The 23,332-nt window shown below is 36.0% G+C and overlaps 1 protein-coding gene, 1 non-coding gene and 1 pseudogene across 7 annotated transcripts in view; 1 reads left to right on the top strand and 2 right to left on the bottom strand.

The window, feature by feature from the left end:
• The window catches only part of EHBP1 (EH domain binding protein 1), a 359,207-nt gene that overhangs the window by 153,903 nt on the left and 181,972 nt on the right, over nt 1-23,332 (top strand). For all 6 annotated transcript variants that reach the window (XM_054586913.1, XM_054586912.1, XM_054586910.1 and 3 more), the window contains one exon: nt 19,329-19,518. In XM_054586913.1, coding sequence (XP_054442888.1) covers nt 19,329-19,518 — 190 coding nt within the window. The remainder of the gene's footprint in view (nt 1-19,328; nt 19,519-23,332) is intronic.
• Nucleotides 9,268-12,463, bottom strand: LOC129081361 (interleukin-1 receptor accessory protein-like 1; annotated as a pseudogene).
• LOC129081416 (U6 spliceosomal RNA) lies at nt 10,683-10,789 on the bottom strand. The gene has a single exon (XR_008530312.1). It is a non-coding gene; the product is annotated as a U6 spliceosomal RNA (small nuclear RNA).

Here is a 23,332-nt window from a genome sequence, read left to right as displayed (position 1 = left end):
GGGATTTTTTTTTTCTAACTTCTGCTTCTGCTATTTCATTGTTGGTATACAAAAATGCCTTCAATTTCTGAATATTGACTCTGTATACCACTCTTTTGCCAAATTCACTTATAAGCTCGAGTAGTTCTTTGGTGAAATATATAGGGTTTCCTATGAACACTATCATGTCATCTGTAAACAATGACCATTTTACTTCCTCCTTTCCAGTTTGGATGCCTTTTATTTCTTTTTCTTGTCCAGTACTATGTGGAATAAAAGTAGGGAAAGTGGACATCCTTGTCTTGTTCTTGATCTTAGTGGGATAGCTTTTAGTTTTTGCCCATTGAGTATGATGTTGGCTGTAGGTTTTTCATATATGGCCTTTATTATGTTGAGGTATGCCCCCTTTATTCCCACTTTGCTGAGTGTTTTTATCATAAATGGGTGCTGTGCCTTATTAAATACTTTTTCTGCATCTATTGATATCATGTGATTTTTGTCTTTCCTTTTGTTTATGTAATGTGTTATGTTTATTGATTTTTGGATATTGAACCATCCTTGCATCCTTGGGCTGAATCCCACTTGATCATGGTGGGTGATCTATTTAATGTATTGCTGGGTGCAGTTTGCCAATATTTTGTTGAGGATTTTAGAATCTGTGTTCATCAGTGATATTGGCCTGTAGTTTTCTTTCTTTGTTGTGTCTTTATCTGGTTTTGGGATTAGGATGATGCTGGCCTCATAAAAAGAATTTGGGAGTCTTCCCTCTTCTTGGATTTTTTGGAATAGTTTGAGAAGGACAGAGGTTAGCTCTTCCTTAAATGTTTTGTAAACTTCTCCTGTGAAACCATCTCATCCAGGGCTTTTGTGTGCTGGGAGTTTTTTGACTACTGCTTCAATTTCCCCAGGTGTTATCGGTCTGTTCAGGCTTTCTGCTGCTTCTTTATTTGGTGTTTGGAAGGTTATATTTTTCTGGAAAGTTGTCCATTTCATCCAGGTTTTCAAATTTCTTGGCATATAATTGTTCATAGTAAATTCTTACAATCCTTTGTATTTCTGTGGTATCAGTTGTAATTATCTTTCATTTCTGATATTATGTATTTGGGTCCTCTCCCCCTTTTTTTTATGAGTCTGTTTAAAGGCTTGTTGATTTTATTTATCTTTTCAAAGAACCAGCTCCTGCCTTTATTGATCCTTTGAATTGTTCTTTTAGTCTCTGTGTCATTCAATTCTGCTCTGATTTTGATTATTTCCTCCCTTCTACTTGCTCTGGGCTTTGTTTGTTGTAGTTTCTCCAGTTCTTGAAAATGTAGGGTTAGGTCATTTATTTGAAATGTTTCTATCTTTTTTAGGTAGGCCTGTGTTGCTATGAATTTCCCTCTCAGGACTGCCTTTGCTGTGTCCCATAGGTATTGGACTGTCATGTGTTCATTTTCATTTGTTTCCAGAAACTTTTTGATTTCTTCTTTGATCTCATTATTGACCCATTCATTGTTTAACAGCATGTATTCAGTCTCCATGAGTTGGAATGATTTTTAGTTTTTCCCTTGAGGTTGGTTTCTAGTTACAAGGCCTTGTGGTCTGAGAAAATGCCTATTATGATTCCAATTTTCTTGAATTTGTTGAGGCTTTTTTTGTGTCCAATCATGTGGTCTATCTTTGAAAATGTTTTATGTGAATTTGAAAAGAATATGTATTTTGATTCTTTGGGATGAAAGGTTCTATATATGTCAGTTAAGTCCATTTGATCTAATATGTCGTTCAGTTCTGCAATATCCTTGTTGATATTTTGTTTGGAAGATCTATCCATTGTTGACAGTGGGGTGTCAAAATCCCCTGCTATCAGTGTGTTGCTGTCTATATCTTTCTTGAAGTCCTCCAAGATTTTCCTTATATATTTGGATGCTCCAGTGTTGGGTGCAGAAAGGTTTACAATGTTTATGTCTTCTTGATGGATTCTTCCTTTGAGTATTATGAAGTGTCCTTCTGTGTCTCTTTATATGGCCTTTGTTTTAAAATCTGTTTTGTCTGATAAAAGTATCCCTACTCCAGCTTTTTTTTCCTGTCCATTTCCTTGGAATATTTTTTTCCATCCCTTTACTTTCAGTCTGTGTAGGTCCTTTGTCCTGAGGTGGGTCTTTAGTAGGCAGTGTTTGTGCGGGTCATGTTTTGTTATCCATTCAGCTACCCTATGTCTTTTAATTGGAGCATTTAATTCATTTACATTTAAAATTATTATTGATAGCTACTTATTCATTTTTTTCCCTGTGTACCTGTGTTCCTCTCCCTCTATCACTGTTTTTTTTTTCATGTTCTTAAAGTAGTCCCTGTAGCATATTTTGCAGTGCTGGTTTGGTGGAGGTGTATTCCTTTAGCCTTTTTTTTTTTTTTTTGGTCTGGGAAACTCCTTATTTCGCCTTCCATTTTAATGGAGAGCCTTACTGGGTAGAGTAGTCTTGGTTGCAGGCCTTGGCTTTTCATTACTTGGGAATATTTCTTGCCGTTCCCTTCTGGTTTGTAGTGTTTCTTTTGAGAAGTCAGCTGCTAGCTGTACTGGGGCTCCCTTGTATGTTGCTACCTCTTTCTCCCTTGCTTCCTTTAGGATTCTCTGTTTGTCTTCGATATTTGCCATTTTAAGGATGATGTGTTCTTGGAGTGGGCCTCATTGAGTTCCTCTTGAATGGGACCCTCTGTGCTTCCTGGACTTGTGTGACTTTTTCTCTCCTGAAATTAGGGAAGTTTTCCATCATTACTTTTTCAAACATGTTTTCTTTCCCTTGCTCCTTTTCTTCTCCTTCTGGTATCCTTATTATATGGACATTATTACATTTCATGTTTTCCTGTATTTCACTTAATGTCTCCTCATTCTTTTTTAGTCTTTTTTTCATTTTCTTTCTCTTTCTGGGAACCTTTTTCTACCATGTCCTCCAACTAGCTCATCCAGTCCTCTGCTTTTTCTAGCCGCTTTTGATTCCATCTGCTGTGTTCTTCAGTTCAGAAATTGTATTCTTCATTTCCTCTTGTGTCTTATTGATAGTTTCTATGCCTTTTTCATGCTGATATAGTTTGCAGTAAGTTCCTCGTAGTTTCTCTGTAGTTTTTTTGTAATTCTCTCTGAGCTCATTGAGCTTCCTTAGGACCATTGTTTTGAACTCAATATCTGATAGTTTACTTACCTCTATTTCATTTAGTTCTCTTTCTGGAGATTCCTCCTTTCTTTACAATTGTGGGTTGTTTCTTTGTCTTCCCATTATTTGTCAGACTCTTCTTTTTTGCTTCTGCTTCTTAATTAATCTGTTTTGACTTCTTGACTTTGAGATGTGAACATCTGTGGTTGGAGACCTGTGATATTCAGTGGTTCAGTCTCCTTAATCTCCTGAACTTGATGCTCTTTGGATTCCTTTTATGCTGTTTATTTTGGCTTTCTGGAAATAATTGCATATTTGGTCATTCTACAGTGGGTCCTTTCCTCCACCTGCTTGACTGAGGGTCACTTTGCCCGTTACATCTTGTGTGTTTTTAAGCAGGTGCTGCCAGAATAAAGTACCAAAGCCCAGTATACAAATCCACATTTGTGAAAATAACTACCCCCACAATCCCACTATCAGCAGCAAATGAGCCAGTATTAGTAAGGCTTTAAAGAGATTAAAACTATTATAAGAAAGGAGAAAAATAAACTATTAGTATAAAGTCTAATGACTTAATATGTACAAACTTGATGAATCTTAAAAAGCTACATAGTAAAGAAAATACCACAAATCACGGAGAAGACCACAGTGGATTTCGTCACAGTAGTCTCTTGCATTTAACGCTGATTTTTCTTTCTGGATCTGTCTCTGGTGATATCAGATGTTGAACCCATTTGACCTTAGGCAGTATGTTTGAGACTTCCAGGAATCTACTGTTTGTGGCTATCTACTTCAGTTGTTGATCTAGTGACTGTGCATTTAGCAGTCACGATTAGGCACGACAGGGTGGGGCTATTGTTCCCCTCAGGCTGCTCCGAGGGGAGCGGTCTGCCTGAGCATGATGAGTGCTGCTGTATGGGGGATGACCCAGTACTGGTGTTCCTGTGGCTACTCTCTCAGTTCTCTCCCCAAAATCTCCATCTGTAGTCTCTCCTTAAGAGTCTCTAGTCTTCTCTCCCTACCCCCTACCTCACCCTTTGCCTGGAATCTACTATCTGTGGCTGCCACTCTGTACTCAACAGTCAGTCTTAAGCACCACAGGGCCAGGGTGGAGTCCCTCCTGGGGACGGGGCTATTGTTTCCTCTCAGGCTGCTACTGCTCAGGGGAGTCGTCTGCCTGAGCAAGATGGCTGCTACCTTATGGGGGATGACTGAGCACTGGGATCCCACTGGCTACTCCCTCAATTCTCTCCCCCAAACCTCTGTCCTCAGTCTCTCCTCAGTGGTCTCTAGCCCACTCTGCCCCTGCCTTTGCTGGAGCCCAGGGTAAGTGGCAGTCAGGTTGTGCTGAAGCTGATTCTTCTGTTTGTCCGAGGTTATAAGGCTTCTCTCTTGCAATTGTTCAGTTGTTTGTTCTGGGTGATTTCTCCACAATTCAGTAATCCCAGATTGGTGCTGGGAGATTAGTGTGGCTTCCATTCACTCCTCTCCCATCTTGCCCCTATTATTACTAATTGATTTTTGACAAAGCTAGCAAGGGAAGTTGGTTAGGAAAGGATAATTTTTTACAATAAATGGTGCTAGAATAAGTAGATTTCCATTCCCTCCCAACCACCCCCATACAAAACAACTACAACCTTATCTTATACCATATACAAAAGTTAAAAAGAGATTATACACCTAAAAGTAAGAACTAAAATATTGGAAGTTTTGGAAGAAAGCATAGGAGAAAATCTTAGTAACCTTGGGTTAGGGAAATTTTTTTTTAAAGAATGCAAGAAGCACAAAAAATCACAGGAAAAATCGTTAATTTAGGCACTATCAAAACTGAAAACTTAAAGACATGTCACAGTTGGCAGAAATTCTTTGTAAAACTCACCTTACAAGAGACTTCTACCAAGAATATGTAAAGAATTTTTTGCCCTGATGGTGTGGCTCTCAGTTGTTTGGGTGTCATTTCGCTATGTGAAAGGTTGCCGGTTTAATTCTGGGACAGGATACGTGCCTGGGTTGCAGGTTTGATACATGGTCAGGGTGCATGTGTGAAGCAACCCATCAATGTTTCTCTCTCACATCGATGTTTCTCTCTCTCTCTCTCCCTTTCTCCCTCCTTTCCCCTCTCTCTAAAATTAAATAATTTTTTAAAAAGGTATTTTTACCTCAATAATAAAAATAACTTTTTAAAGAGGGAAAAAATTTGAAGTGAAATTTCACAAAAAATATAAGAACAGCCAGTGTGCACTCAAAAAGATGCTCAACATTTTGATCGCCAAGGAAATGCAAATTAAAACCAAATAAGATACCACTACGCACCCACTTGAATTGCTGAAATTTAAGACTGGCTATACCAAATAATGTCAAGAATGTGGAACCACTGGAACACTCGTAGGACTCTCAGAGTTCTAAATGATAGAACCATTTAATTTTATTTTTTAATTAAATTTATTATAGTTTACATTGGTTAATAAAATTATATAGGTTTCAGGTATACAATTGTCTAATACAAAATTTGTGTCTTGCATTGTGTGCCTGCCACCCAAACAAATCTCCTTTCATCACCATATATTTGACCCCTTTTTCTCTTTACTACTACTACTACTCATCCCTCTTCCTTTCTAGTCACCACCATACTGTTGTCTGAGTTTTTGTTTGTCTTGTTTGTTCCTTTATTGCTTTCAGTTTCATATCCCACATATGAGTGAAATAATATGGTTCTTAACTTTTTCTGTTTGACTTACTTTGCTAGTATCATATCCTCAAGAATCCATTCATGTCGTTGCAAATGACAGTATTTCATCTTTTCTTACGTCTGAGTAGTGTTCATTCCATTGTATATGTATGTACCACATTTTCTTTATCCTGTCATCTGTCAAAGGACACTTCAGTGTGATGCAACCATTTTAGAAACCAATTTTGGCAATTTCTTTAAAAGTTAAACATACACCTATAATTTGACCCAGACATTTCATCCTTAGGTACTGTTCATTCAAGAAATGAAAGCAGCCCTGACTGGTTTGGGTGTTGTCCCCAAACTGAATTCCCAGCCAGGGCACATGCCTGGGTTTTGGGCCAGGTCCCAAGTTTTGGGGACATGTGAAAGGCAACTGATCAATGTTTCTCTCCTTCTCTTTCTCCCTCCTTTCCCCTCTCTCTATAAGATAAGTAAATAAAATTTTTTTAAAAAAGGAACTTAGCTATGAAAAAAAGAAATGAAAGCGTATGTCTACAAAAAGATTTGTACATGAATATTTTAATACCTATGTTTATCATAATAGCAAAATATGGGAATAACTCAAATGTCCATCACTAGGCAAATGGATAAACAAATGTGGTATATCCATACAATGGAATACTACTCAGTCATAAAGAAGTATATTATTTTTTGATTTTATTTTTTTAATTATATTTTATAGTTTTTTTTTACATTTTTTTTGTTTTTATTGTGAGTTCTAACAAATTTTGTTAAACATAGAGCACGTGAACACATGACAGTTTCCTTCATTTGTTCTCACATGGAGCTGATAGAGGAATACTTGGGAGGAATGTTTCTAAAGTCATAGATAGCTTCTCCATTTATTTCATTTTTAAAAATATGACAAAGCATTAGAGGAAAAAATATTTCTTAAGTTGTGAGATATCAAATATTACCCATCAATCCCTGAATCATGCTATTCAAAGTGCTTAAATCTACACTAAAAATAGAACATAAATTAAAGAACTCCCAAGGCAGCTAAATTAACACCTATGGATGCCTAAAATATGACTGTGGTATGATTACTTCCTCTACATTTATTCCACACTTCCATCGTGCACTTAAAAATAAAAAAAGAAAAAGAAATAAACCAGAACATTGCCATGTTTACAGTTTTCTGAGCACTGGGGGAGTCGAGAATCCAGTCCAATGAGATTCACTGCCACCAGTCTCTGACAGGTGTCCATAGTACAAATTAAACAATGGCTTTCTTTGATTCAGAAAATAACCCAATGTGCAAAGCTGACCTTAAAGTTTACGTGTCCTTGCAGCTTCAGTTCTGGTTTGTGAAAATGTGACACAGGTCCAAAGGGAGCAAGGGAATAAAGAACAGATTCTAGAGAAGGACCCGGGTGAGTTGTGAGGGAAATAAACATTTTTTTAAGCAAATAAAAATCAATGCACATCCCAAGGTTCCCTTACCTTGTCACACAAATACTGAGAACTCGGTATTGTTACAAAATTTTTATACGTGTCTCTTGTACATTTGCAATTCAGTTTCACCCTCCCTGATCAATTCTGTTGAAGTTAACACTTTTTGTGGCCAACTTACACCTTAGAATTGTGACCAAAGCTGTAGATTTATTTTTCTTATTATGTCGTGGTAGGAACAAACCAAACAGACTAGTCACTACACGAGCCCACAGGCAATGACTGAAATGGACGTTCCTACAATGAAGCACCAAAGTAATGTAGAAGGTGTATTATCAGTGTTTTCATCACATTGATTTTTTTTAAAACTAAAAGCTACTTAGGTACTATTTCCCTTTAACAATTCTGCCCTCTGCAAGTTCCTTTATGACTGATTTTGCACTATCTTTAACATAAATACATATTAGCTGCTTATGCCACTGATTTCAAACAAAGCTACATGGTAGGGAGGAATTTCCTGGGAGCATCAGCTTTCTGTTTCTGAAAGACGGAATTCTACTGTTAAAATAAAACTAACTTTTTATACAGTAAAATTATTTTAAACACGTTCTTACCTAATTTAAAAAACATTTTGTGTAAATAATGTTTACTTTGAAAATACTGATTTCTGTAGGTATTCATATGTTTGACCTCCTGAGTTCTTATTTAAACACTTTGATATTAGTAAGTGCTGTTTATGTTCACAAACTGAAACCAAACGCTTGATTCTAAATGTAGCATTGAAAATTAAATACAGTGAATTAACATTTAGTACAAGGGGACCCCATAAGAAGTTTCACAGATTTGTTCTGACTCTTTAGAAAATAACATTTTGTATAATACAAGGTGACAAAACATATTTGATGACACATCCTGTCCTTCCCTTTGGTTTGGAAGCCTTCAGTGTAAATTTCATTTTGACTTGTGTTGATTCACCCTTTTGAGTTAACTTGCCTGGCATTTGCACATAATCTCATTTGCAGAAAAAATATAGAGGGAAAAGAGGAAGTAGAATATTAAACAAAAACAGCCACAAACACATTCATGCTTTCCAGGAAGTGATCAAATAAAGGGTTTAATTTTTTTTTTGTTTTTTTTGTTTTTTAGTTTTTTTGTCTCTTTTGTTGTGTGTTTTTCTATATATATATTTATAGAAGGGTACATCAACTCATTTAAAAAATGGAAACAAGACTCTTTTCCCCATTTTCATGTCCTTGGTCTTCTCTTCTTAGCACGCTGTAGCGGTCACTGTCAAGTGACTAGCACACTTTTGGGTCTGGAGTGTATTCTGACGAGCAGTGAATTAAATGGTAAGACACTTAGGCCCACCCTCACCCCTCCTCAGAGTTTACACATCATGCCGCCATTAGAAGGGTAGAGGTGAGGAATGAGGCGGGACAAGGCAGAGATTCAGGGCTCTGATTGGCGGGGCCCTCCTCTGAACAAGTGTTCTTCTCATATTTTCCCCTCAAATGGCAGTGCTGGCATTCGTCGCACTGCTCTCTGAAGGCCCACATGGCCCTGCTGATCCTAGGTAGAACCCAAGAGAGGATCCGGTGCTCCTTGTCCCATCGGATTGATTTGTCCAAGCACCCCAAGGAAATGTTAAAAGCAAAACAAAATCAAGGAAAGGAAATAAGACCCATTCTAAAACTAAACTAATGAAGCAAAAAAGGGTTTTCTCTCTATACATAAGTCTCATCTTTAAAAAAATGTAAATTTACAAATTCCAATGACATATAAAACAAAGTCAAAAATGTAATGGGTAAGAGACATGGTAAAACATGAAGACACTGATGCTACAAAGAAACTGCAAAAAACATATGTACAAGACCCTGTTTTTCCTCGTGTTCTAGAGATTGTAATGCATGTTTTTAACAGCAGCAGTCGAGGATTTAGTTCCAGGCACTGGACTGCAGACCCTACTCAAACTCTCAGGGACGACGGGGTGTCCCTTTTCTAGCTCTCAGGGACGACGGGGTGTCCCTTGCTTTTCTGTCACCAAATCACACTGGATATACTGGTCTCCCTTGGCAACAGCGGCAGGATGGCACTGTTTGTGTGAGCCTCATCTGGATTCTGCTCCCTGCTCGATTTTGTCTGTGGCCGCTGCCCATTGATGAGTGTCATAGGGATGTTACAATAGGTATGCTGATTTCCTATGGAGGTAAGAGGCAGGGTGCTGGTAGGAGGTACGTCATACTCATAGCTTCAGTAGTAGTGTTTCTGACGCATTTGTGAATGGTACATGTTGTGGAAGGTGGAACGGAGATCTGGATGAGCAGTGGCTAGAGCTGTGGAGGTGGCCACGCCCATGGAAATGGCTGAGACAGTCTGCAGCTCCCTGAAAGACCCCTGCTTGCTAACATCTAAAGCCTGCTCATGCGTAATGGGTTCTATCCTCTTAAAAGGCATTTCATATTGTAAACGTTTCCAGAACTTAGAGTTCAACTTGTTGCATTTTGGTCCATGCCATTTAATAACCATCAGGAGCTTGATGGTGTGCTTGAGGGCCTCCACCTCCTGGTAGTTTATAACTCCTCGGAGCTTGCTGCATTCAATTAGTATCACTTTGATTTCCCCAGTCACAAGCATGTTTCGGAGTCTGGTCTCCAGCTCAAAGATACTCCAGCCCCTTCTGACTACGTAATTTGGTGTCATGACAATAATCAGCCGCTTGCTTTGATCTACACACCTTGCTACATCTTCAATGTATGTTCCAGTTGGGATTAAATCTCTATCTGGTATAACAACTTATATCCATAGTGCTTTTCAAGCATATCAGGTAGGATTTCAAGAGCAAAGCGTTCTTCTTCCCCAGTCTCTTGATTCCACTGGTCAGGATCCACTTTGGTGTATGATAAGTATGCATCATAATCTTTATTGTTTCCATCCAGCTCCTCAGTCCCAAAATGATTCCGGTAGAAGAGCATGATTTCTATTTTGTAACACTTGTAGATGGTCACCAAACAAACAAGCAGCAAAAGGATAGCACCAAGCCCTCCAGCAAGTTCAACTGTGTACATCAGCTCCCGTTTGTGAAGGAGAATGCTGGCATGCCAACGTCCGTTTCCATTTTCAACATAACAGGAGTAATTTCCCAAGTCACCTTCTTGTAGAGTCCACAATTAATGCGATGGAAACTTCTTGTTCCCCAAGATTCTCCTTGAGACTTCTAATGTCACTTTCCCAAAGTCGATTTTCATCCAGTAAATTAAAGGACTGACATCCCCACTGTACCCAAAGAAAGCTCTGCAGGTTAGATTAGCTGAGTCGCCCAGCTGAGTCTCCTGAATTGTCAGTTTACTTTCCACAGGATATAAAAGCTTGGGTGGCTTATCAGTCAGAGGAGATGTAAAAGTTAGTTCAGTGGTTCTTCTCACAACGAAGCCTCCGTATTTTAATTCACATGTAAAAATATGGAACGCTTCACGAATTTGCATGTGATCCTTGTGCAGGGGCCATGCTAATCTTCTCTGTATCATTCCAATTTTAGTATATGTGCTGCCGAAGCGAGCACTATATTTTATTGTTTATGCTATTACACTTGTTACAATTTTCCCCCTTTGCCTGGCTCCGCCCGCAACACTCCCTCATGCAATCCCCACACCGTTATCCATGTCTGTGGGTCATGCATATATGTCCTTTGGCTACTAGATTCTCTGCTGTACTTTATGTCCCTGTGACTATTGTGTAACAATCAATTTCTACTTAACCCCTTCACTTTTTTGTCTATCCCCCTGACCCTCCTCCCACCTGGCAACCTTCAAAACATTCTCTGTATCTATGATTCTGTTTCTGTTCTGCTTGTTTGTTTATTTTGGGTTTTTTTAGAGTCAATTGTTGATGGATAGTGCATTTATTGCCATTTTATTGTTCATGTTTTTCATGTTCTTAAAAAACCATTATCATTTCATATATTACTGGTTTGGTGGTGATGAACTCCTTTAGGTTTTTCTTGTCTGGGAAGCTCTTTGTCCTTCAATTCTAAATGATAGCTTTGCTGGGTAGAGCAATCTTGTTTGTAGGTCCTTGCTTTTTATCACTTTTTAATATATCTTGCCAATTCTTTCTAACCTGCAAAGTTTCTTTTGAAAAATCAACTAACAGTCTTTTATGGGGGCTCCCTTGTAGGTAACTAGCTGCTTTTCCCTTGCTGCTTTTAACATTCTCTTTTTGTCTTTAACTTTTGGCATTTTAATTATAATGTGACATGTTTTGGGCCTTTTGGGGTACAAATTGTTTGGGACTCTGTGTTTTTAAACTTGTGTGTCTATTCACTTCACCAAATTAGGGAAGCTTTTTGTCATTATTTTTTCAAATAGGTTTTCAGTATCTTGCTCTCTTCTCCTTCTGGCACTCCCATGATACGAATATTGGTATACTTGAAGTTTTCCCAAAGTCTCCTTACACTGTCTTCATTTTGGGGGATTCTTTTTTTCTTCTTGCTGTTCTGATTGGGTGTTTTTTGCTTCCTTATTTTCCAAATTGCTGAAATATAAGGAAGCGAAATTTTATTTCCAGCTTCATCCACTGTACTGTTTATTTCTTATAAATTGTTCTTTATTTCAGTTAGTGTAACCTTCATTTCTGACTGGACCATTTTTATGCTTTTGAGGTCCTCACCACATTCCTTGAGCATTCAGATAACCAGTGTTTTGAACTCTTGAGTCTAGTAGATTGCTTGTCTCCATTTTGTTGATTTCTTTTTTCTGGAGTTCTGTTGTTTCATGTGGGCCTTCTTTTTTTGTCTTCTCATTTTGGCAGCCTCCCTGTGTTTCTGTGTATTAGTGAGAGCTGCTATAATTCTCTTTCTTGATAGAGTGGCCTAATGTAGTAGGTGACCTGTAGGGTCTTGTGGCACAGCCTCCTCTTTCACCTAAGCTGGATACTTGAGGTGTGCCCACTGTGTGACCTGTGTATACCCTCCTGTTGTAGTTGAGTCTTAATTACTTTTGGTTCATCCAAGGTCAGCCACTGCCTGTGTTCTCTCAGGGGCCACCTGGCGTAAGGTACAAAGCAATCTGCAGATGGGTACTACTTGTTTTGGGTCTGGCGGTGCCCAGGCAAGTCCAAGCTGTGAACCAAGAACAGCGGCTGCTAGTGCCAGGCGTGGGGCCCCTTAGCTAGAGGTACAGGGCTCCCTTAGGGCAGATGCTGCTTGTTTGACGGAATTTAGGGAAATTCGAAGCATGACCGGTATGAGGTGATAGTTCATTGTGGTTTTAATTTGCACTTCTCTGATGATTAGTGCTGTTGAGAATCTTTTCATATGTCTATTGACCATCTGTGTGTCCTCTTTGGAGAAGTATCTATTCAGATCCTCTGCCCATTTTTTAATTAAATTGTTTGTGTTTTTGGTATTGAGTTGTTTGAATTCTGTATTTTGGGTAGTAACCCCTTACTGGATGTACCATTGGTGAATAACTGTTTTCATTCAGTAGGTTACCTTTTTGTGTTGATGTTTTCCTTTGCTGTGCAAAAACTTCTTAGTTTAATTGTAGTCCCATTTGTGGGGGGGTTTTTGGTTTGTTTGTTTGTTTGTTTTTGCCCAAAGATACTTGTCACAAAAAAATATTATGAAGGGAAATGTCAGAGTTTACTGCCTATGCCTTCTTCTAGGAGTTTTATGGTTTTGAATCTTACATTTAAATCTTTCATTTATTTTGAGTTTGTTCTTGTATATGGTGCAAGAAGGTAGATTAGTTTCATTTTCTGGCATGTATTTAACCATTTTCCCAACACCATTTATTGAGCAGACTGTCTTTATCCCACTGTATATTCTTTTATCTTTTGTCGTAGATTAATTGAACAGAAAGGCATGAGTGTATTTCTGGACTCTCTCTTCTGTTCTGTTGATATATGTGACTTTTTTATGCCAGTACCATTCTGTTCTAGTTACTATAACATTGTAGTATAGCTTGATGCTAGGTAGTATGATACCTCTAACTTTGTTTTTCTTTCTCAAGACGGCTGTAACTATTCAGGGTCTTTTGTGGTTCCGTATAAATGTAGGGGGATTATTTTTTCTAGTTCTGTGAAAAATTCTGTTGGTATTTTGATATGGATTGCATTGAATCTATAGACTGCTTTGTATAGGATGGACATTTTAATGATGTTAATTCTTCCTATCCATCAACAAGGTATATGCTCCTATTTATTTGTAAGGAAGGAACAAACTACTGATACATGTAACTACATGGATGAATCTAAGAGTAATGAAGAGCACAAGAAGGACAGATATAGTTAGTTGTATATATAAAATAGTTGTCTTGTGTTTTAAAATCTCTTTAAAATGTAATTGACCTTAGAGTTTAAATAACAATATATTCTGTGTTTTATAACATGTGTAGAAATAAAATGTCCAGAAACCACATCAGATCAACAATGATTTAGGGCATAGGTACTGATTGACTTCGAAAAGAGATGATTTAAGGGAATTATAATAACCAAACTCAATTACTTAAAAGATTTGTTTGAGAGAATGTAGTTGACTTGTTTTCTGTTGCTGTGGAATTGCATTTCTGAACCTTTTCCCATTTTTCAACAGGTTGCTAATCTCTCATGTGCTTCCATGGGCACGGCTGTGTTTTGATAAAACCTAAAAAACTTGTAACCTCCTATAAGTATGTAGAATTACATCATAAGAATCTAATTCCAAAACCAGGTTGAGATTTCAATACTAATTAATAACTGTACATTGGTTGAAAAAGTTGGCTCAACTCTTGCTCTAAAGTTATTATAGTTGTTTTCTTTGAAACAGCTAATGTGTGATCAAAATAAAATTTCTCATGGGTGGTGTAGGTGCTGAGTAATAGCCACACACCTAGAGCATTTGAATATCAATGCAAACTTTAAGTACAAGCATGCAGTCATTTCAAGATGCCTGGGTATTACACAACACACACACACCCAGCTCTCTCCTATTAACATTAAAGAGACATCTAATGTTTGCTTAAACTTTAAAATACCTTAATAAACACTAGTATCAGAGTGACTTGAGAGTTTCCTTTTGACCATTTTTTTTTCCACATGAAAGTCACAGTCTTTACAAATTTCCTATGAATAAAGAACATTCTAAATGGTTCAGTCATCTGAGGTCACCAGAACTTCTAAATGGTTCAGTCATCTGAGGTTACCAGAAAGAGCTGAAAAATACTGTAGCTTTTTTTCTGTAGGGATATACACACAAATTCCAAATACTGTTCATCAGCTAATGTGAGAATCCAGGAAAAGCTTTGTTTGTATTAATTCCTTATTTGGTATTTAGCACCTTTTTTCCCCAAAAGTTTTTAAGTACAACTTCAGTAGTAGAAATATTCCAAAATTTGTTAACCATAATAATAAACTTATGTATGACCTTTCAAATGAAGTGAAAAGCCTATATGACTCATCTTTCCTTACCAAACTCTTCCTGTGTCCTGTGACATAAAACCATCACAAATAAATAGCACCGAGTCCTTCAATGTATAAAATAATTTTTAGAACCTGAGCATACCTGTCAGCACCGAGATATACGCTGCAGAGCTTTTAGCACAAGTCCTTTACACTTAGCAGCCATGTTGGATTTCTCAGTGTTCTCATGTTTGGGGGTTAATTCAGCCATTCCATTTTACTTAGCAAAAATGAAAACTGATAAAGCAATAACATTATTTTCAAAACACTTATGAAGTGACTTTTGAGGTCTGGCATGAATCATTTCTAGTATTGTATGTCAGTTTCTCAAGGAAAATTGTCATTGGATTTTATTTAGAGATGCTATGCACTCATTTTAATAAATTTGGATTGTTTTCCAAAGAAACAGAAATTTTCAAAGTGACAGGAAAAGACTATGAATTTTGCCTTACCATTGCTTCATATCTTATTATGTTTTCAGTATGTTTATTAATCCTATTTCTAATCAACTTATACTGTTTCTATAATTTTTCTAGGCGAATTATTTTCTAAACAGGGAGTAATATCATTTAAAATTATTCTGTCCAATTTTCTACTTAATATAACATGAATTATTAATTATAATGAGTTAATGATATAACTAATCTATTACTCAAGTATACCGTATAAGGATAAAAATAATTTTTGTAGAGTGATGTAGAAAGCCCTGCAATAAGTTATTCAACTCCTAGATAATCAACAGAGTGTAAAAATTATGTTAATTTCTTAACTTTTCCTTACTAAAAATATTGTTTAAATATTTTTTAAAATGCACTAATCAGTAATCATATAACTTGTTAGTAGAGAAGAAAGAAGTTTCAGTCATATATATTGTTCACATTTTTATAGCACTTTTTATTCAGATACACACCACATAACATAAAATTTGACTTCATTGATTTTTAGTTTATTCACTGTATTGTGTAACCATCCCAACTATCTAATTCCAGAACATTGTCATCAGTCCCAAAAAGGAATTCCATACCTATTATTAGTTATTCCCAATCCTTCCTTCCCCCGTCTCCTGAAAACCTCTAATGCACTTTCTTTCCAAGTGGATTTGACTATTCTGGCACTTCATATAAATTGAAACATATCCTATTTATGCTTCAAGAGTAGGAAATACAGTTTAAGTCAGGAATCTGATCTACAAGGAGGATCACTCAAAGCCCTTAGAAGTAAAAGCCTCTTGTCCTTACTCTGATATAGAACCTAATCAGTGGTGGTGCCTAGCATACTGTTCTTTAACAAACGGATTATAAGTGTGTGGACATACTGATTCCCTTAGTATTCCTAGTGGTCATGCATGCGCCAGGGTAGCTGGAGTCCCTGGTAGCTCCATTTTCAAGCAGCGTCCATGTCATACAAATTTTTGTTTCCATGTCATACAAATTTTTTCAGTACATGTCATAGTTAAAACATTGAGAAACATAACTGTTTCAATAAAATGTGTATTTTGATTATATTTCCAGTAATATGAGCCTCAGGAACCAACTCTGGAAATCGATCTGAGCTTCTTTTCTACTTGGCATTTACCTTCTCTATACAAAGAATACCAATATTCAAGTAGTTAAGGAGAGACCTAGGTGGTTAGAAGCATGCAAGGAAACATGAATAAAAAGGACAATATAAAGATACCTTTGTACATATACTAGATGTTTTATGAAAGTTGCTGCAACTGAATATTGTAAATTCAGTTATAATTGCCTGTTTTAAGGAATTCTGTTAACTTTTTTCTAAGCACAAATCCTTTTGTAGCAAAAATATCTACTAACACTTCCGAGTTTTTCTTAAAAGTAGCCATATTTACATAACAAACTAATGATAATTTTTGGAGCAGCTACCATCTCATAAACTACTCTGGAAATTTGTTATAAAGAGATATAACTAGGAATACTTTTTAAAAATACTACTCAATTAATTCACATAACTGAATTAATCGTTAGATTGAATTGGGTCTGTTTGGTCCTGAAACATTTAATACCAGTTGGCAAGTAGTAAGTTTGGGGAGAGGTGGGCAATTTTTTTTTTCTTTTCTAAGTTTTGGAGTTTAAAGGAAATTATCGTTTTTATCCCATTTCTATGTATTTACCTCTCCTTTGAACAACTTTTAGAGTTTGAAAAACAGATCTATTGAGCTACCAATAAAATTAGTAGGACCAATAAGATTGTCGTGAGGATTAAATAAGTTAATACATGTAAAACATTTACAAACAGTACCTAGCACAGTGTAAGCACTTTTTAAATGTTAACAATGTTATTGTCAAGCCCTCCAATCTAGAATGGTGGTGATAACTTTTTACCTGTTTGCAGAGAGAATGTTTAGCTTTTTCTAAACACTTTGTTATTTTAACACTGTTCCTTGCTTTGATTTCCCCAAGTTCTTCAGTAAATGATAATCATGGGATATAAATACTTCAAGCATATCTCGGTCAGTGGGCAAGAATATATTGGTCAAAAAAAGCTAATTTTCCAATATATACCTATTTACCTACTTTCTGTTCTTTTTCTCTTGAATGAATAGACATAAGAAGAGGAAGAAATGGGAATGGATTTCTATGTAGATACCACTCCACTTAATGAAAACCAGCTACCCTGAGCAAAGTTGAGAGAGATTGAGACTGTACTCTAGCTCAATGGGAAAGAGTTACATGATTCTAACTGTTGCCATGAGTACAGAGTGAAAGTGACATCATAACTATGATGTATTTCCCATCTCTGATTTAGATATACTTGGTAACTGGAGTCTCGTGTGACTGTAGATATAAATCCTAAGGGAGAGATGTAAATAATTGGTTTTGGTTCTAAGTGAGTCTGGTACTATTGTAGTTCGTTCAAATAACATGCACAGTTGAAGCGTGGGGCTATTACCCATATAGGCCTTGTATGACTTAGGTGGAATTCACTTGGTAAAATCACTGTTTTTGGATAATCTGGTGCTTAGATTTGTCAACTCAAATTCTGTCATTACTATGCATACAGGATATTAGACTCTAGGGAACTGACTAGTGTTGAAAATAATACAACAAACTTAAAAAATAAGAACCAGGATAACAGTTTATTATTGTGTAAGAAGAAGGAAACTTATCATATACACCAGATGCTTGTTGTTTATGAATAACTAATGAGAAAAAAAGTCCATCTACTACTTGTAAATGGAGTTAACAAGAAACATTTTCTGCCTGGGCCTAGACTCTAGGTAAAGGGGGGAAAAATCTTCCCTGGGAAGTTATAAACACAGGACACCCTCATGTGGATTTGACATATTGATAGGATTGTCTGAGAACCACCAAGCCAAGAAAGTAACATATAAAGTGCCTCCTGAAGTACCTGACAAATCCAAGTACTTCAATACATAAAACACTCTGAAGAGAGGCACTCCCAGCTCAGATTACAAAGGATTTCCTCAGATTAAGCTTTGAACTCACAGTCTAGAATTACAAAACACACAAGGAAACAGTTTACTAAGAGAAAGAGGAGACAAAAGAAATACCAGGATTATATATGTAAGAACTTGAAATAATAAATTTATCAGATAGAGACATAAAGTAAGTGTTTAATGATTAATGGCTCAAATCTCTGTACCTGAGGTATTATACACACAGCCATATGAAGAAATATGCTTATCGAAATTAAAAATTCATGAAATTAAAAATCCATTATATTAGACACAGATGAAGAGAGGAGAAGTCAACTGGATTATAGATGTGAGGGAATTACCTAGAATGTAGCACAGAATGAACAACAAAAATTTATACAAATATGAAGGAAAGACTTCAACATACATCTATCTTACAAGATTTTTGAAAGAAGAAAGAGAAACAAGAGGCTGTGAATAATGGCTGATAATTTTTCATAAATAATAGAACATACGAATTTTCAAATTCAGAAAATATAAAGTACCTGAAATAGGAAAAATTTTAAAAAATTCATACCTAGGCATAGAATAGTAAAATTGCTTAAAACCAGAAATAAAGATCTTAACAGTAACCCTAGATAAAAAGATGACGTACAAAAGAACAATAAATAATAGGCTGACTGGGCTAATGTCTTCAAAACATTGAGATGATTTAAATGACAATTAGAATTCTCTAATTATCATTAAGTTTATCATTTCAGGCTGAAATAAGGATATTTTTTAACTCTTGGGAGAATTTACTAATACTAATAGAACCTCACTGAATGAACTTCTTAAAGATGGTCCCTAATGGGAAGAGAATTTAACACCAAAGAAGGGATGAAATGCGGGGGGAAAAATGTTTGATTTGGTAGTATAAAAACACAAATCAGTATTTCCATATTTAATTTCTTTTTCCTTGGGTGTGGAGAATATATAGGATTTACTGTTATTAAAAACATTTTCCTAAGAGTCTAGATGTAATGATCTGAGCTGATCTTGTATTAAAAAAATTTAAAAATTCCCTTTTTTAAAAGGGAAACATTTCATTGTTAATGATCAACAGAATACAAGATTAACAGTAATTATTTCCAAATTGTAGGTTATCTGTGGTTTGGTTTTCCCCTTATTTTCAGTATTTTCTAGTTTTATAAATGAACATATTGTATTGTTTTAGATACAAACTATTTTTAAAGAGATATTTAACAATAATTCTTCTTTCATTTAGATCAAATCCTTTTTATGAACCTAAACCAACTCCTCCTCCAAATAATTTGATAAGTCCTTATCAAGAACTGGAAACTGAAAAGAGAGTGAAAAGAAAAGCCCCAGCCCCACCAGTCGTCTCACCAAAGACAGGAGGAGTAACTGAAAACACAGTTGTTTCTGCAGGAAGGGATCTCTCTACTTCTCCTAAGGTAGGAATTTTCTCTTAGTAAATAATAGTAACATTTGCTCTTTCCCCCCATGAAATCTAATTCAAATTAAGAAAGTCATTATTAACTATTTTTGATGATTTAAAAGTAAAATCCAAGTTGTTTGTTATACTGCAACATTGTATATATGTTTGACAAACTGTACTTTTATAGTATAATGTGGATTGGATAGTTTGGGTTAAGATTTGCTTTTTAAATGCTCTTTTGAAATTAAAGGAAGAGAGACATTATAATTACATAGGTGCTGGTTTAAACAAAGGATATACTAGCTAGGTATAAAGGACAGTTTACATTGATAAGATGAAGGAGCAGAAGTCATCCTTTGAGAAATGTCCTGGGAAGATTAAGGCCCAGTGCAGAGAAATACTTTGTTGAAAAATTTCAATATTATTACTTTGGTTTATGTCAACTTATAATTTTGGCCTTATTGTCATTTTTTTTTTTTTTTACAAATTTCAATTCACCATAACTGTGAAAGGGTAAAACATAGTGTTGGAACAAAGTCTGAAGCTTTTAAATGGTTTTGTTGCAAATAGTAAGATACCTTCCATGTGTAAGGTAGAAATTTTGGACTTAGCAAGTTGTTTTTTTTCCCCAGGTAGAAAACTCAGGGGTATTTTGTTGTTGTTGCCATATTACATTATGCAATTCTCATAGGTCATTAATGGGAAAATAAGATGAACTTGAACTCAGAGAGGTAAAGTAAAAGTCACAGATCCCCCAGCTAGTAGATACAGATTTGGAGACAAGATTGTGTGATATATGGACTCTACCCTCTCTTAGGTCCCTGGGCTGCTGCTTTTCTCCAAGGCATTGAGGTTCAGTAGTTTTCTCTTGGATTTTTTACTTCATTCTATGACTTTCATTAAATGCAAGAGTTCCGAAATTGCTTGTTTGCCAGCATTTTCATTGTTTTAGAGAGAGAGGGAGTTCACTGAGGTCTTTGCTATTCCAGATGTCAGTCTCTAGTGTTTGTTTTTATATCAGGGTTTTGTTGTTGTTGTTGTTGTTGTTGTTGTTGTTGCCTATGACTTTAGGTGAAGAAACTAGGACTAAATTCTGCCTTGCAGTTGGCTAGGAAAAGTGGAAGTGTGAGGAAGTCTACATAAAAGCAGCAAATGCTAGAAATAATAAAGCAAAGGAGGTGGCCAATTTCAGTGCCCATGACGGTGTGGGGGGAGACAATAACGGAGCACTAGTCGGAATCAAGAAGCTACTTAAGTCCTGTATCCATTCTAATCATCAAGAATACCTATGTCCCTGAATCTATCTACCCCATTGCCTGCTCCCTGCCCAGTCCTCTTATATAGTCCATCAGGAGTTTGAAGCTAATCAAGAAACCCTAATATCTTTGTAGGGAAATGGGAAGGAACTTAATAATGCCCATTGTGTGCCATGCCATGTTCTATTACCTCATTTGATTCATAGAACAACCTGAGAAATACATACCATTATCTTCTTTTTTGTATTTGAGAAACTGAACCTCAGTTAAGTAACTTAATCAGAGCAATAAAACTAGTAGTGACAGTGCCAGGATTAAAGTTCAAGTCTTTAGAAAGTCTAAAACCCATTTCCCCACTGTGCCAGTCTACCTTTAAAGAAGTATTTTGAGTTCCAGTTGGAACTCTTCATGCAGTTTTTTCATAGAAATGTTGTTATTTATGGTAATTAAGTTCTGTTGTAGTGAAGTATAACATGACTAGTTTTTACATTATTTTGAGGATACTGTTCCATTGCAGATAGATACATTGTAGATTAAATGTTTATAGGAAAGGCTGAACATTTTCCATCATGCTTCTCTTGGAAAATGCTTCATTATGCTCAGGCACAGATAGTAGAAACGCAATCATTCATATCCCAGTAACCTACTGATCTGATAGTAAATTTATATAACTATGTGAAAGGTAACTATGTAAACGTAAATTTTAAAAAGATTATGATATATTATTAAATGAAAAAGTACATAGCAGTATAGTATGATAATTTCTGTATGTGTGAAGTTTTATTTAAAAAATTTTATTCACACATGTATTCACATACCTATACATACATATAGACATACACACATAAGTTATAGGAATAATTTATAGGAAGGAATTACAACTTCATAATGGGTACCTTTGAGGAGAAGGGTCTTGGTAGGATGGACGGTATGCACAAAACTGAGGAAAGCAGTGCTTTTCCTTTTTTAACCTTGCTATATTGTTTGAATTTTCACACCTTACATGGTTTACTTCTTTTTTGTTTGTTTGTTATACTAATAGAGGCTTTGGAGCAATGAGATCATGCATTTTTGTTGTTGTTGTTGCCTTCTATATAAGATACAAGATGACATTTCCTTGAAAAATTTTTCTCTCTCAAGAGAGGAAGGCACTCTTAAGTTTGATCAGGGATATTAGACTATTTGGTGGTAGCTTGCAGTCTCATGGAGTCTTGGTGTTCAGCACTGGAGATGAGGTATGGAGTCTTAGCAGCAGGGCACTAGGCCCCCTGTTCTACTTTTACAGCACAAATCCATATTCATTTATTTTATATGTTGTAACTCATATAAGATTTCATTTGGGAAAAAAAATGGACCATTGCCAAACTGAAAAAAAAAAGAGAAATTGGAAACTACTAACTACACAATTATGTATGAGATAAGGAAGAAGATTAGAATCAGTGGCATACTGACAGTAATAAAAATGATAAATGGCAGGTGACAGTAGTATGGGGCTTATTCATCATTGGAATATATATATTCCTGTGTGCATACATGTGTATACATATCTTCCCACTGTAGACTGGAATATATTCCTGAAGACTTTGTAGTACTAAAGCATAGTGAAATAATTGACCATTTTGGCAACCTTAAGTCAATGAAAGAGTCTTGCTATGTTTTGTATACAGTATTCCATCTAGGAAAACAGAAAAGTATGCTTCACATCAAAACATTTGTATTAAAGTTATTAAACAGTTTTACTCCCTAAAAAGGCATGCTTTCTGGCCAATTATTTTCCTTATTTGTAAATTGAAAAGGACACAATAGTTCAAATAAAGCTTTTTAGCCCTGGCCAGGTAGCTCAGTTGGTTGGAGCATTGTCCTGTACACCAAAAGGTTGAAGGTCATGTTCCTAGTCAGGGGCATACCTAGGTTGCGGGTTCTATCCCCAATTGGGGCACATACAGAAGGGAACCAGTGTTTCTCTCTTGCGTTGATGTTTCTGTCTCCTTCCCGCCCCCTTTTTGTCTCACTTTAAAATCAATAAACGTATCCTCTTGTGAAGATTAAAAATAAATAAATAAAAAATAAAACCTTTGGAAAAAATCAGGCTCAAATTTCAGTCAAATAATAAAAGGATATCACACCACAGTTGTTTTGTATGACAAAGTGTCAAATTGCACTGAATGGCATCTCTTACAGAGGTTGAAGAGCATTCACTGTCATAAAATGACAGGTGCTCAGCCAGATGATTAATTTCCTCACCTGTCACCTAAAACTACTTACTCTTAAGAAAATTTATGAAAAAGGACTAGGACTAGAATTTAGACAAAGTGATAGTAAGCTTATGCTTATATTGCAAATAAAATTCAAACTACCCCCAAAGACAGCTAAGTACCCCTCAGTGTCACAAATATACATAAACAGAACACTTCAGACCATTGATTTATGCATTTGTAAAATGATAAAACCACAACACTTTTAAAGACAACTTAAGAAAAAAGGACTAATGTTGAGAGAGGTAATCTGACATTAAACACACAACCATCCAGTAACATAAAATAAATTAGGCCCAATGGTGGCTGACCAGCATTT

This window comes from Pteronotus mesoamericanus, unplaced genomic scaffold (assembly GCF_021234165.1).
Source record: "Pteronotus mesoamericanus isolate MK-2021 breed Mesoamerican mustached bat unplaced genomic scaffold, CSHL_Meso_final contig_98, whole genome shotgun sequence".
Classification (NCBI taxonomy): domain Eukaryota; kingdom Metazoa; phylum Chordata; class Mammalia; order Chiroptera; family Mormoopidae; genus Pteronotus; species Pteronotus mesoamericanus.
This window is presented reverse-complemented; position numbering and strand designations above follow the sequence as displayed.